We start from the raw sequence: 17,129 nt of genomic DNA, 5'->3' as shown, positions 1-17,129 counted from the left end.
TTTGCGTGATTTCCAGCAGTAAAGCGTGGTATTTCCCGCTGTAGGCTCTGCCACCATACTGGCTCTGGTCGTGTGTCGGGCGTAGTGTCTCGCGAGGGACTGAGAGAGTGGGAGTGTCAGACTGTGTGAGACCGGTCAGCATTGGTCATGATATTCCTTCATTAACACTTTTTTGTCTTCGTCATAAGTCAGTGGTATTCGTGACATATAAGAACGCGGTCACATTCTCTCGGATCCTCTTGTTACGCGGGTATATCAAACAGTGATGGCCGGTTTATTGAAAAAAGTCACAAGGCTTTCGCCTTTCACGTTGTTTTTGTCATTCGCCTTGTTTTCGGCATGCGAATGCGCTTATGAAATAAACAAGTGTTGCCCGGGAGATGAACAATTAAATAGAGAGTTTCAGTGTTCCAAGATTTCTAAAAGAGACGAATCAGTGTCGGTGAATAGTAGATTAGGAATGAGTATAGAATACGATAAATTTAATTTCTCTACCAAAGAAGGGGTGATACCGTGTTCCGGCAGTGAATTTATAGTAAAACCATCCGATTGGTTTCAATTAGAGGAAGATGGGAGCTTGCTTCTCTACGACGACAATCATACTTTAGAAGGAACGTATAGTAAGGAGTCGTATTGCGTAGAAAGGTGGAACAGTGGTCCGAATCAAATTCTTGACATAGCTTATCTGTGTCCGTGCAAAGAGCACTTGTGTATATCTAAGTGTTGTCAAATCGATATGCAAATGTACACTAATATAGGAAATGACAAGAAAGTGAATCGTTATTGTGGTTCTTACGATAATAGCGGAGGGGACGAAGACTGGGAGTACAGCCTCCTGAACGGAACGAGATTGTCTCGTTATCACGAGATTATATACTCCATGCCTAACTGTGACGCGAGGTTTACTTTACAACTAGAAGGAAAGTACTCGTTGCTGGAGGACGGTTCCCTTGATTCCGAATCGGATGGGATAATCGATTCCAGAGACTATTGCGGTGATTTTACACTCAGCGGGAATGGAAGTAAGAGGATTAGCGTGATCCTGGCATGCGTAGGAGCAGATCAAAGGTCATTAGGGCAACTCATTTTTTTCGCAACTCTGAGTACCATCGGGGAGATATTCCTAATCCTGACGATTGTATTGCATTTATGGTTACCTGAGCTGGCTGGACTCAATGCACGATGCTTGGTGGCTCACACTGTTTGTCTGTTGCTCGGCCTTATTTGCACAACACTTCTTCAGTTATCAATCATGCCTTCTAAGCACTTCACCTGCTACTTACTAGGTATGATCATTTTACTTATTAGTTGATTAAATTGAAGAGATTTTCGTTTAAAATTAAAATCGTTAGTGTTACTCTGAAATTCACATTGTAAATACAATGTAACATCCGCTATAAAACTAAATATGAATGCAATACTGACATCCAAAACAAGTATTAATGATCGTAAATGAAATAAGTATTTACTGTCATAATCTTGAGTGATTCGTGACTAGAATAATTACAATCATAAGTATCTAATCGATTCTTCAGATTCTTGGGTGGTCATCATCCAAAACCATTTCATATAAATACGTATTTGCAAATAGTAATGGATAATAAAATTATTTTTAGATAATACTTCATGGACGTTGTTCAAATAGACAATAATAAATTACACGAACATATTATATATGTATATCAATGGCTTAAATCTAAAACTGTAAAGTTCCCGAGGAACGAAGATTATCTTAAGGTTTTACACTCTAAGCTCGATGTTTAATATATGCCTTCATCAAATTAATTACTAAGTTTGCGAAATACGCCAATAAATTACAAGTGATTATTTTAAGTTCATTTGAAGTTTCTTTGTTGGATACGATTTACATCATCCTAATATATACAATCATACATATACACTTAATGCCAAAAATGTGAATGTAGTGAGATCACAATCGCGAGTCTCTATTTTAATGTTTTTATTAAGGAAAAATACATTAACAATACAATGTTTTCGTATTATACACCATATGCACAAAATCATTCAGACATTTAAAATATAAGGCAGCCATGCTCATCAAGAATATATACATATACATGTTCCATGTGAAGAGTGGACAGTGATTAATATATATTTTATTAATGGATATTATTTGTTAGTCGTCGACACAGACATTGTTTTATTTTATTTTAAATTTAATACATTTAAATATATATATATATATTTATATATATATATATATATATATATATATATATATATATATATATATATATATATATATATATATATATATGTATATATATATATATATATATATATATATATATATATATATATATATATATATATATATATATATATATATATATATATATATATATATATATATATATATATATATATATATATATATATATATATATATATATATATATATATATATATGTATATATATATATATATATATATATATATATATATATATATATATATATATATATATATATATATATATATATATATATATATATATATATATATATATATATATATATATATATATATATATATATATATATATATATATGTATATATATATATATATATATATATATATATATATATATATATATATATATATATATATATATATATATATATATATATATATATACATAAACATATATATAAACATAAACCTTGAAATCTTTTTTTGTAGCTTATTTATAATGTGCGCATATTCATGAGATGACGTTTTGAATAACAAAAAACATAAATGGCTGACATTAAAATTTCTTAACAACTTAATTTAAATTTCTATTACGACTGTTTATAAAAAAAAAAACATTATGCATACACACACACTCACACACATATAAATATATATATATATATATATATATATATATATATATATATATATATATATATATATATATATATATATATATATATATATATATATATATATATATATATATATATATATATAAATATATATCTATGATTAAATTTATGTCTGTTAGGCTATTCAACCTACATTGCAGTTTTTTTTTCATTCTTAAACAACAGCACCTTCAAAACCATCGATTTTTTATATAAAAGTTTAAAAAAATTACACTAATTATACAAACTTAAAGTAAATGAATGATGTTAAGCAAACATGGATCACAATTCAAAAAGTGATTCTAGATCATTCAAAATACAAAAATTGTTTTAGCAAAAACATATTAATACTTAAAATTTGGATATTGCGCCTAAAATTCCGGAAAAAAAACATTGTTACGCATGTGACGATAGCATAGATTCTCAGTTGAGACCGATGTTAATTATGATAATATTTATAATATTTGAAAATTTTACGGAAATAAACAACATTTTCGTTTTCATTAACAAGGCACTTTGTGACGGAGCACAGGTAGTCTTGCAATATTACCTTGATGGTAAACACTGCCTACATAACATTTTATTGTATCATAATAACATAAAAGTTAACAATGAAAAAAGTAACGTGAACGATGTCTGGCACTGTTTATCAAGGTTGTATTTACTCATTCGAAAAAGTACTGAAACTATTGTCTTTTAGTTTTTGTGACTGTTGTTATTGTATTGTGTGAATATTTACAAGCAAGGTGTATTGAACTTTACATAAAAGTAAATCAGATATATCTTTTACATTTTTTAGAAAATAATATAGTTTTTATGGTACAGTTTAAACCACTTTTAATGGTTTATACGTCGTACATATTTTATTTCATTTTATTAAAATAAAAATACCACAATATTAGTGATTGTATGATTCACACATGGGAATCATAATTCGTTAATGAATCACTTATCATTACATTGAAATTCATAGTAGTTTACTAATAAACAGATATTAGTGTGATGTTTCAGGTTAAACACTCAGCATTTTTAATTTTTTATGACTTGTTGCATGGTTTTAAATATGTTATACGTAAGTAGAAAACAATTATATGGATGCTAGTTTTTTTTCCGAAGACATTTACCAGTAAATAATATAACTTATAATTAAATAAATAATATTAATGCTAAATTTTAATGATAATTTTAAATTAACGGAAATACTCCTAAATATATAAGAATACAAATTTTTAGGTTACACTGTGTAGTAGTGCTCCTTGAAGGAAGCCGAAATGTCGGTATTAGGTAATATGTGCATTGAATATTAATTTATTAGGTAATATTTACATTACATTAAATATTAATTCATTTAGGCTATCATTGTGTGGTAATATATAAACATTTTAAGTTTAAGTTTTAGTTGGTAAAGACGACTGTTTCATTAAATCTATTGTGACAAGTATTTCTATGCATTCATCATCATGTTCGGTGTTGAAAAATGATGCGGAATGCATCAAAACACGTGTCAGAATAGATTTGTAGAAAATGTGGTATTTACTAAGTAAAACTAAAATTAAAATTAAAATTTTATTAACAGTGACCGTGAGTATCCACGTTCATACTCGTGTCATTTTGTATTAAATTTCACGGCCGAAAAGTTACTTGATACACCTGTTGATCAGGTTTTGTTTTACAAAAAAAAACACGTGCGATCACGGTGCACGTGAACTCGATCACGCTAAACTGTCGTAGTCACTTTTATTTAAAAAGAAAAAAACGTGTACTGTACAAGCGCCCTAACCCTACATGTTTAACTCTGGTGATGACAAGATTCTTGTCGAAACCGGTTGGACAAAAATAGCAATGAAAAGTGGTTAAAAACAACGCAGTTTTGTAAAGTTTATAAAATGGAGTTTTGAAGTTTTTTAGAATGAACATTTTTGATAATGGTTGATTTGAATGGTTTCAGGTTACCTGATGCAGTTTAGTTTCCTGGCGTCCTTCTTCTGGCTGAACATCATGTGTGTGGACATGTCGTATACCTTCAGCGCCCTTCGCCCCACCAGCAAGGGCACCCAGAGGGAGAGGGACCGGAAGAAGTTCCTCTGGTACTCGGTGTACGCGTGGGGCTGCACGGCCGCCTTTTCCCTGGCCGCTATCGTCGTAGACTTCACGCCGGCAGTGCCAACTACCTCGCCCTTCAAACCGAATCTGGGCATAGTCAAGTGCTGGTTTAACAGTAAGTTAAATTAAACATCACATTCATGCTGAAAACAAAATCAGTTCTAGAAACATTTGGTGTATTTGAGAACAAAAGTTTTATTTAAAGAAATACGAAATACAAGTTAAACAAAATAAAGCTATTAGAAATATATTTCGTCTACCGTATATCACTCATGTTAAAAACATTTATTTGAGCACTAACATAATACCTTTTGACATTCTATCAACTTATGAGATTACAAATACAATGCTAATAATGTTTAAAACGACTCACAGCAACACCATACCGATTTTTAACAAAGAAATTCATAATCACAATACACGAGGATATAACAAAATACTTGTGGAGCCGATAAACACTACTAAATTTGGAGTAAGGTCTTTAAAATATATTGCCTATATCCAAATTAAGCAGCTGCCTGACATATTATATAAAATAGAACATATTCGGGGATCTAAAATAAATGATCTGAAAAAGTACTTTATGGAAACATAGATGTAGTTATTAGTCAAATTTTCTTATTTTGTTTTTACCTTATGTTTTTTTTATATTTTCTCTTTTGTTATATTTCTCATTTTTTAGATTTTCTCATTTGTTTATTTTAAATATGCTGTACCTTATGTTTTTCTCATTTATTTCTTTTAAATATGCTTATGCCTAATTATTATACCTGTTTATTGTTTTTATATTTTGCCATGTATTATGCCATGGTTATTAAAAAAATCTTTTTTGTTACTTTATTATTTGTGTTCCAGTCTTGTTAAATTTAATCCCATGTCCCAAAAATGAAAAATATAAATTATTCATGGGGAAAATTATATGTATATATGACTTATGTATGTGATATGTTTTGAAAAAAAAAAAAAGTTGTTAGTGGTCTACATTTATGTACATATAAGGTAAGAAAAAATAAAAACTTTTATCAATGGATATATAACTAACTAACTAATTAACTATCACGCCGCTTCTCCGCAGGGGTAGGCAGAGAAAATAGAACGCCACTCTAATCTGTCATTGCAAGCAATCTTCGCCTCTTTCACATTCGTGCATTTTCTATTTTTCATGTATTTATAATGTCACTTCACTTCATTATTCTTATTCTAACGTATTCACTTAATGTATTTTTAATATAATTTGTAACGCATATAATAAACAAATAATTATAAGTGATTTATTTAGGAAACCAAAGAACACATACATCAGAATAATAATTTCCCAAACTCTAATAAACTTCAAATATCAATATCTCTGGATGAGCTTGATTCAGTTTACTGATGGACCGGTAACAGTGTTTTGTGCATAAATTTGTATTCAAATATATAAACAGACTCTAAGGATTATTGTGTAGAATACATTTGTATCATAGCTGGTAACATGAAAGAAAAATTCAAATTTATATAAGGGATTATTTAATAAATTCAGTTAGCATTACTTTAAGGAAAATATTTTTAAAAACGTTTTAAAAACTCAAAACAAGTAACAACTCACAAGATTAATATTATATTAACAGTTTTAATAATTATTTTTAGCAATGTTCTATTTTGAACGTTATAACTTACGAAAGTATTAAAGAAAGATTTTATATTTTGAAATGTTATAAAAAAACTAAAAAAAACTCACATTGATCACGAAATATCGTTCTTTTTGAAAAAAAAACTAAATCTATTATTTATTTTTATTTCTTTATTTATTTCAAAAATATATTACAAACATAAATCATACATACATATAATATTCCCGATGAGTAATTTCTATTTCTCATTTTGGGACATGGGATTAAGGTTAACAAGACTGAAACACAAATAATATAGTAACAAAAAATATTTTTTTGAATAACCAAAACTAACACTAATACATGGCAAAATATAAAAAAAAATAAACAGGTATAATAAATAGGCACAAGAAGCATATTTAAAAGAAATAAATGATATACAGTTATTCCTTAGCTAATGGTAACGAAAGACAATTGTTCAGAATGTCGTTTTATATTCCATACATTTTGAGAAGAGTTGAAATAGGTATACGCGATATTTTAAAACAAAGTAATTGTAAATTTTCACCCACGAACGGAGTATTGTCGAGGTTTTCTTGACGTTTGGAACATTTCATTTCCTGAGGTACTTCCGGGAAACTTCACAAATCCGTTAGGAATTTGTAAATATCAGTGTCAAAAGCTTATGAACTTTTAAAACAAATAAAGTTTTAATTCCCTTTCGAAATAAACCAATTTAAATGAAATTGAAATCAAAACGCTAAACTTTATTTAAAATCCTTTTTTGGGTGAAGAGGCTTAAGGGTCTATGTAGTGTATTTGTATTATTCATGAGTAGGCAAAGAAATGAAAAATATTGGTTGGATTATATTAATTTGAAGCATATGCGGATGAAAAAATCTTTCAAAAAAATAATGAGTGCTTTATGTCTATCTGAAAGGCATCTTTATTAACCCCTATACCGCACCCAGATGGTGCAAAGGGCACTATATCTGATTGATACTTTGTAAACTTGGTAACTCTATAAAGGCAAGGTGATTAGCACTGTGGCCCAGATTCTTGGATCTAAATATGCATTCTGTTTTGAATATTGTTAGAATATAAGAATAATTCGAATTATTGGTTTCGAATATCATTAATTATTATGGAATGTAGCCTATTGTGTGAAGTTTATTTGGCATCAATAATTCGTTTTTAATTTTTATTTTGGTGGATAGTTCTTGTTATGCTGCCAATACCCTAATATATAAAACGGGTTCTTACGAAAAGTCGAGTGAAACATTAATGTATTTCTATTTATGATTATGAAAAAAAAAGTGTGATTATTTATAACCGGATCTAGCGTAAAAAAAGGGTTTTATCCAGCGCGTCTTCAACACAAAATTAGTATACAGGACTTTCCTCAAATGTATTATTATTGGTTTATCAATTTGGCATTAACGTTCATTCATTTATTTTTTAATCAAGTTTTAATTTTTCTTTAAAAGTGAAAGCTGTTTCATTTAATAAAATTGTCCATTTAGTGAAATTTAAACACATATAGATGAATAGTTCTAGGCTTTAGCTGACAGTCCAAGCTAATATTAAATAAAAAGTAGAGTGAAAAATACTTGTTTTTTTATTTTGACAGTGGGAATTTCCTGGAAATCGAACCGGGAACATCCAGTACGGTAATCAGTATATTTTATACGTAGACAAAACAACAAGAGAAAACACCAGTCAGATATTTTTTGCAACTGAAAGTTAAGATAAGATGAGTTATTTTTCATATTCCTAATATTCTTTTCATATATATAATAATGAAAGACGTCATCAATGTAATATTACATAGATTAACTAACCCGCTTGGGATGGATGCTAAAGAACTGCAACTTTAGTGGGTATGTCGTCAATTTTCGAATGGAAGAATTTAATGCTAGATTTAGTTTCTTATTATTATAAAAAGAGAAGTATTCGTGTTTTCAGTATGTATAATTTTTTTCACTATATTTGTAAGCCTAAGCGGCTCATTATTAAAAATATGTATCAAATTGAGGCTCGAACCCAGAAATTCTGACAAACGCGGGACCACAACCCAACACATTAATAATGTTTGTATTGTTAAAATAGGTTCATTATATTTTCAGGTACGGAATCACTGCTGGTGTACTTCTATGGACCAATGGGAGTGCTGCTGTTAGCGAACCTGTTTCTTTTCATATATACAACATGGAGGATAATCGTTCTCAGTCGGGGTTCTGATGCTCTTCACCACGGGGACAGTGCCAGACATGGTGGTTCTCCAACATCGAGAGAGAAGCAGAGGTAAATGAGTTCATAAAATAGTTTTAATCAAAAATTCTAATGAAAATAGTAAAACAAATAAGGGCAAAATAAGACTACTATTTTTGAAAAAAAAAGTTGTAAAATAGTATAATATACAAGGGTTTGAAAATGTATGAGATGCCTGAATGGATGAAGAATGAAAAGAGCCTGAAAGAATTTAAAAATAAATGTGTTGTTTACTGTAAGAAGAATTCATTTTCTAGGCATTTCTGCTTTACTATCTTAAAATTACTTACTCAGTTCTCTCCAATAAAGAAACTAAGCTCTTGTACTTGGAGAAGGACATATACTTTTTATTTTTTATATTTGTGGGTTATGTGATTTATTTTTATTATTATTATTTTAACTTTTTTTTCTCTTTGATTAACATGTGTATAACTTTTTTTTTTAAATTTTGATGACTTCAATTTTTTTTCATATCTGTAGAAAGGTTATCGAAGTATTTGGTTCCCAAATACATATTTAAAGCATTGTTAGAATTGTTTGGCATTTTGGTATAGTAAAATCATTTTGTGAATATTAAATTTTTGTGTTCGATAAAATATTTATAATATAAGTTTCCAAAAATTAATCAAGATAAAATTGTTAATGAACAATTTTTCTTCATTTTATCAGTAAGGTCACTCAATTCTATAATAATCTTTAAGTAAAAATAAGTCAATAATAAGCGTAATTAATTTTAAGAAAACCGCAAAATAAACCACTAATTTCAATATTGCAGATAAGGTTTGCGGTAATGTTATACTCGTAAAACGGAAGTACGTCGGAATAATTATTTAATCTTAAATGTTCAATATCCTTGATGTGTGAGATATCTGATAATTTAAATCGTTATTTTATTTATTGGTACCTAATTTTGATTAAAAATAACTTAAGAGCGAAAGTTTAAAACGAAAATTAAGTAAAAATAAAAACAACAGTAAAAGTTTTTTTTAACAAATGTTTTAAATGATACCAATCAAAAAAAATTCTTGATCAAGTCACAGGGAATTTTTATGCACATTTTATATAATATTAGTGCCCAAATTTTTTGGGTTCATTTATTATGAATTCATTTTTCATTTCTAATATTGCATTTCGAATTACGGAAATTATTATTCCACAGTCAAAATGTTATTTTCGAACCTCGGTCTCCCTTCTTCAGATACCCGATAGTAAGTGTGATCGAGATTTTTGTTTAGAAAGTAAAATAACAATTTAAAAAATCAGAATAATCGACAAAGAAGACTGAAAAAAATTGAAAAAAAAGATATGTTAGCAAATAAAATATATAATTGAGGTAAAAGTTTATCTTGAATATTGCTGCTGGCGTATATATGATGACTTATGTGAATTCAAGCAAAAAAAAAACATTGAAAATGTCTTATGTCATTTGACATAAAAAGTAAAAAGACATGAAAACAAAATAAATATATTTTAATTTTGAGTAAATTGTGAATGAAAAAGATATAATTAACAAAATGGGATCTATATTCAGCATAGATTTAGCTTAAGTGTATATTTTTAGGAACTAAAATCACAGTCCAATCATTCTCGGACATCTAAAATAGGGGAGACTTGGGTTTAAAGTAATATTTTCGCATATTTGTGATAAATCTAAAAAGAATAGCCCATAAGTTATTACTGTTAGGTTATCTTTCCCATATACGTAATAAGAGCTAATATCAATATTTTCAACACGAAAGCATTTTGAAGCTATTGAATGTTTTCGGAGGAATATTCTATTGTTACTTTTGACCAAGATTTTGAACCCTTAAAATCCTTTTATGTGAATATTCATACAAGGCGGGAAAATTGGGGATATTGTTTCTTTTGATCCGTGTTACCCCGATTTCCTCGGTCCCTTCTATCAAAAATATATTTCATATATTGCTCACTTCTTTCAACGTCATATGGCAAAAATCGTCATTCTTCAGTTGTGCATATTTTCCGAATGCCCAGAAAATGTACTATATCCCAGCAAAATCGGCCTATTTTTAACTTAATATTTACCCGCTACAGGGCAGAATGTGTTGTTTTTGCATTTTGAAGAAAAGGTATTATTTAATTTTTTTTCAATACACTAAATATTTTTCAAATGGAGAAAAAACATTCAGATTTTACCGAAAAAGATCTGTTTTATAGTAAAAAGTTCAGAAAGTGGCTTAGTATTTATTATGAATACATTATATTATATTTTTAAACTTTAAAAACGATCTCCTGAATCAAGTTTTTTGATATATGACGTTTTTGAAAGGAGTGAGCGATATATGAGTTGCTTTTTAAAAATGTGTTTAAATATTTGGATACAACTGTTAATGTTCGACGTAGTAAAGTAATTCATTACTTTGACAATTGTGTAAACAATCCGACTTTCGTAGTAAAATTGTGTATAAAATTCCAGGTATATTCTTTACGCGAAGATGTTTTCGTTGATGGGAGTCACTTGGTTGACGGAGATCATATCCTGGGCGGTGGGCGGCCCCAGCTACATCTGGTACTTCACGGACTCCATCAACCTCCTCAGGGCAGTTTTCATTTTCCTCATCTTCTGCTGGAAGCCCAGGGTCTGGACCGCCGTGAAGAGGAAGTTCTCACACGTCAAAGGAACAATGCTGCGGAGATTCGGGATGAAGAGAATGGAAGAACAGGCCAACGAGAACTCGGAACCATCTACCGATTCCTCAACGGCTAAAACTCAAACTACCGGGCTAGAATTGAAAAATAAGAATTGAAAATAGAGAGGGATTTTGGAAATCGCTTATTCATTATATCTGTGACACTTTCAACATCATAATGCAAGTTGATGATTTCAATGTTGAGTCACGAAGGTAAATGGTAAATCTTCTGTAAATTTTATGGGAAGAAGAAAAGAAGTCTGTAATTCCTCAGCTTTGCCCAGCACATAGCGCTCATAGCAAGCTGTGGATTTCGTTTGTAATCATACAGGTAAAAGGAGCTAGAAAGTGGCGATAGTTACTTATTCACAGTTTTCGTCACTAAATGTACATATTATTATTAGAATATTATTTTGAAGGATAGCAACGGTTATGTTTATTTTATGATAAATATAAATAATGCAGTGAATAAATAATAATAAAGTAATATATCTGTTATAAATAAATGTATGCGGTTCGCTCTTAAACTATTAAAAAAAACTCAAAAGAATGAAATATTTATCACATTTAGATATTTATCCACAATTTACGTCCAGCAGTGTAACAAGGCGGTACGTATTAAATTCTTGAAAAACCTTACATACATACGTAATTCTTGATTAAAAATGAAATGGATTTCTTTTTGAAGTACCGACCTAATTGAATCAAACGATTTATTTTTTAAGGCGAAAGTGAATTATTTAATTTCACTTTTACTTATCAGGGAAATGTTTACAGAAAAGTGTGGAAACTCAGGTTGTAATATTTCGTCGAAAAGTATGCGCGTGGGAATGAAAATAAATTTACACCTTAAAAATACTTTTTTGATTTTAAAATATATAAATATGATAATCCATATTTACTGCTTTTAACTTTTTCCCTGACCTTTAAGGACTGATCACCTTACCCTCAGGTAATTAACGATCAAAATTACACTTCGTTCATACAATTTAATGCCCTACGACGCATCATGAGGTGTGGATAAGGGTAAAAAAAGAACATCTAGTCACCCTTTATTGGTTCGAGCTATAAACTACTTTCGGCGAAACCAAGTTAAAAAAAATAGCATTCCTTTGGTTCTATATTTAGTAAAAAATATCCATAAACCTTATATTACCGTATATTTTTTTCAAATTTTTAAAATTGAACTTTATATTGCATTTGTTTCTTCCATAATCGGTTATGAAATAAAACAAAAAAAAAATCGTAATAATATATTAGATTTCCTTTTAGTTTGCTCCACATCTTTTCTAACGATTGTTTTGATGTTAAGACTTCAATTCTTGTTAATATGGATCAAACCAATTCTTAATTGTAAATTGTTTCATTATTAAAATGTGATTTATAAAATAAACAATTGGTATTATTATACGTGTAAAAAATGTGGATTGCAATGAATCATAAATATCAAAATAGAAAAAACATCTTTTTATCCATATTCATAATTTGATGCACATCCGCAAATTTTTAAACGTTTTCTTCAACGGATTAAAATGGATCGTGGCATAAAAAAATAGTAGGTGGCGATATATATATATATATATATATATATATATATATATATATATATATATATATATATATATATATATATATATACATATATATATATATATATATATATATATATATATATATATATATATATATATATATATATATATATATATTTAATAGTTATATTATAAGATATTATTTGATAATTATAATATGTTGTTCGTGGATTTTGACATATTACGTATTATTACATACTTATAAGTATATTTGTAACTCATTATATTTTTGATATCCACACAATTTAGCTTATTATAAATTCTATAATATGTAGGTACATTATCATTAGCATAATACTAACAAATTTTTTAGTTATAGATTAAGACATGGTGTTCTGTAGATGCCATATTATACTGTTGATTCACATTAACCGCTGTTACTTAATAATATTAATTTTTAAATGAGATAAAATTTCGGTTTTTAAAGTAAAATATTTAAAAATGTATGTAAATTTAAAAATTTTATGAGTTATATACGCAGACCGTTCGATAAGTATGGTAAAGCATCAAGCAAAATTTACATACATTTTTTCAAATATTCGATTTTATTTCTCACCATAGTTTGAATTCAAGGCTCACTTAATTAATACTCATCAAATCTATCATAAGCTGTAGAATATCTACATACGGAGTAATTTTGGAAAATAATTAAGCAAGGAGAAACCCACTCAGGCCTAAGTCCATAGAATGGAGTGAACAAGGAATCAATTTATAACCAAATTTGTAAAATCAACTTATCGAAAGTTTTTAACAATAGAAAGTAAAAATTAAAATTGACTCATCATTTCCCTGGTCATTTCAAACTTCTCTAAGACGTACACGATGCGTCTATTCGAGCAAAAATTATTGAAACTAGGGTGAAAATCAGATTTACTTTTGTAAAATCTAAGAACGTCATCAAATTAATTGAGGGATCATCTCGTGATCAATTTATTTTTTAACCGACCCCAGTAATTTACAATTTATCAAATAAGATGCACTCAAATATTTATTAAAACGAAAACAAATTTATTATTGAATCAATATTATTTGTATATTGAATAAGTATAAGACTGAGAACAAAACAAAACATTATTAAAAAGTCATAAATGTGTGATACAAATTAATCAGTAATAAGTTAAGCATTATTTAGTGTTTTGTAAAATGCGCTGTCGTTTATTATATTTATAATAAAATGAATATTAAATATTATTTTCATTAATCTTGTTTTTCAATAAAATACTTTTTAAATTGAAATTTTTTTGTTGTTGAATTTTTTGACAATTTTTCGCAGTCAATATCGAATATATGTATATCGAATATCGGAGTGAAGCAACACAAACTATTTTTTGCAATAGATTTCAAGGTAAGGACATAATTGATAAATGGAAAAGGAATAGTAAGTATATAAAAGAGAATGACTGCAATGGATAGGGCACTTAGTGTTGTATACCCGTACAAGCTTGTGTAAAATGTACATTGCGTTAAAAATACGTAATACGTACTAGTCTCTTGAAGCCTTTTTTCACGGGTTTATTGGTATATAATATTTTTAAACATTCATTTTGGGTGTACATTATTTTCTATTAATTTATTATGTGTACGTACTTAAGAGCATAATGCACAATTTTATAGTCTATTAATTTGGCATTAACTTTGTGGATTAAATAAGACCGCATTTGAGATTATTAATATGAACACGGCTAGTTTCGAAAACTACAGATGTTCTCTACAACAGTTTGTATTTTCACATGTTCATGAAAATATCAGTAATTCTTAAAATCAGTTGTGGTAATATAAAGAAACTGAAAAGTTGACTAATAATTATAAAAATGTTGTTTTTTATGACTTTTATATTTTCAAAACGGCGAAATATTATTGGCGTAAATTTTTTTCTTGTTGGATGATATTTGTCGACATATTATTATTTTCCAATTTTCAGGATTACATACATTTATATATTTAATCTCAAATTGTATTTTTATATCAAACAATATTTAAACTATAATTATATTCATTATTTGTGTTAGTCTGCCTCCGTAGTGTAATGGTCAGCATGCTCGGCTATCGAACTGGAGGTCCCGGGTTCGATTCCCAGGGCGGGTCAAATAAATATAAGTGAATTTTTCACTTTAATATTTATTCAATATAACCCTGGACTGGTACTTGAAGCGGAGGGCTGATCACCTTTCCTTCATATGTTTATGATCAAGCGTTTATATGATGCAGTGCCCTGTGCAACATCGGGTGCGGATAAGGGTTAGAAGAATTTGTGTTAGTTGCAATATTATTATTATTTTAACGTTGAAGGTTAAAAATACGTTTTTTCCCAATTACACAAGTGTTAAATACACCAAGATTTTTTTTAATTTTAAATTATAACATTAACGAATGTCATGAAATAAATATTTCCATTTTATCCAACTAGGTTTGATTGATTCAATTTTCTAAGAATGAACAGTAAAAAGTTTGAAATAAATTGTTTTCATTGTAAATATCTGGATACAAAAGTAAAATATTACAAATGTCGTAACCGACCGGAATTAATAGAACGGCAGTAAGTTGCGTAGTTACTTGTACTCTTTCTGAAGTAAATTTAAAAGCAATAAGTGCATGTTGACAACTTTGTTTTAAGAGGGAAAGTTAGATCGGAGGTTTATTGACGTTCATGCAACGGAAGAAAACTTTAAAATGCAATTTCGATTAAACGCAAATTTGTAATGATGGATTGGGCGGAGCCGAGTTAGCTGCTCAGCAAAGTTTTTCAATAAGGGTGGTGGTTTGCCAGGGCTTGTTGTTGGAACAGTTTTTGTTGAGAACCCTCAACAAGGACTAGTCTGGATACCCGGTACCCAACTGACCACTGTCTCCGCTTGCTTCAAATGTTTGCTTGTAGTTTGCCAACATCAAAGGATGTATAAAGGTTAACTTAGAAAACTCTTCGTACTAATTTGCCTCCCTGGATTTTCGGATTCTTCAACAGAAAACCGGGGAAATAGTTTGCATACAAATTCAAAGAATGAGAGTGAAAAATAAAAGATGGTGTTTTATATAGAATTTTCTTCCGTGAAACGCATTAGATTTTGAAATAAGATTACTTTGAAAAATTCAGCTAGGAAGGGTAAAGAGATCTTGCGTTGATATACCCATTACGCATATATACTAGAAATAGGATAAGAGGTGTTGTACAAGACATCGCTAGATTATAGATACAGAATCACTTAGATGTTAGCGAAACACGAAAAAGGGAAAACATAAGGAAAAAAACCCACATATATTATAAAATGGAAAATATACCCGCAATGATGTTACAAGTTATAGCATTAAATATAAATGCTGACCTACCTGTGCGTACACAAAAAAATATATTTAAAATATAGGTATATTTTTTCAGAAGAGCTTGAACTGGTTTTTTCAAGATGAATGAATGAAAAAAATCTGTTTATGTTGTTGATTGTCTCATGACTGTAGGTTTAAAATAACACTAAGATGAAGAAATTATTTAATCTCGATATATTATGTGGTCAGTAAGTGAAAAAATGAATGTGTGATTTAAAAAAAACATTATTAAAACATGGAATAACCAAAAAAGAATTTTTATGTTGAAAACGTTTTGACCCCTATTAAGCAAAAAAATTCAATTTTTGGAGCTCAGATGTTTTTCAACCGTGGAATATTTAATGAAAAATCTCAGGAATAGTCAACGTCCATAAGGTCCATCTCCAAGGCATACAATAGATGCTTAAGGAGGTTTGTCCACAAAGGATTATCAGAGATTACCAGTTGATCCTACCACGACCCTTTCTTTGGTCATTCGCTTTTTGAACTCAACTATAAAAAGAATACCCATGAAAGCTCTATTCATTGTTATACCACTGGACCTACATGAGAGATTCTTATGAAATTGTTTGTTATCCATATCCCAATGTCAAGAATCTATTAAATTTTTCCCCGTATATTTAATTATTTTTGCATTTAAATATTCAATACAATAAGAGAAGCCAACTTTAAAAAAATATGAGAGACGCAAAAAAGCGTTAAAACCTTTTTTTTTTAAATATAACATTTTA

General features: G+C 28.8%; 1 protein-coding gene across 2 annotated transcripts in view; it reads left to right on the top strand.

The window, feature by feature from the left end:
• LOC148303360 (G protein-coupled receptor Mth2-like) overlaps positions 1-13,049 on the top strand; it is a 30,220-nt gene extending 17,171 nt beyond the window's left edge. The window contains exons 1-4 of one of the 2 annotated variants that reach the window (XM_088270004.1): positions 56-1,286; positions 4,820-5,089; positions 8,693-8,870; positions 11,275-13,049. In XM_088270004.1, the coding sequence (XP_088126130.1) occupies positions 266-1,286; positions 4,820-5,089; positions 8,693-8,870; positions 11,275-11,605 (1,800 nt within the window). In that variant the 5' untranslated portion in view covers positions 56-265 and the 3' untranslated portion in view covers positions 11,606-13,049. Of the gene's footprint in view, positions 1-55; positions 1,287-4,819; positions 5,090-8,692; positions 8,871-11,274 lie in introns of those variants that run through there. The other variant, XM_088270003.1, reaches the window with a different exon arrangement.
• The last annotated feature ends 4,080 nt before the right edge of the window (positions 13,050-17,129 follow it).

This window comes from Brachycentrus maculatus, unplaced genomic scaffold, assembly GCF_059751285.1.
Source record: "Brachycentrus maculatus isolate JH-2025_06_01 unplaced genomic scaffold, ASM5975128v1 h1tg000370l, whole genome shotgun sequence".
Classification (NCBI taxonomy): Eukaryota; Metazoa; Arthropoda; class Insecta; order Trichoptera; family Brachycentridae; genus Brachycentrus; species Brachycentrus maculatus.
Note: the sequence above shows the minus strand (reverse complement) of the source record. Positions and strands in the feature narration are given on the sequence as shown.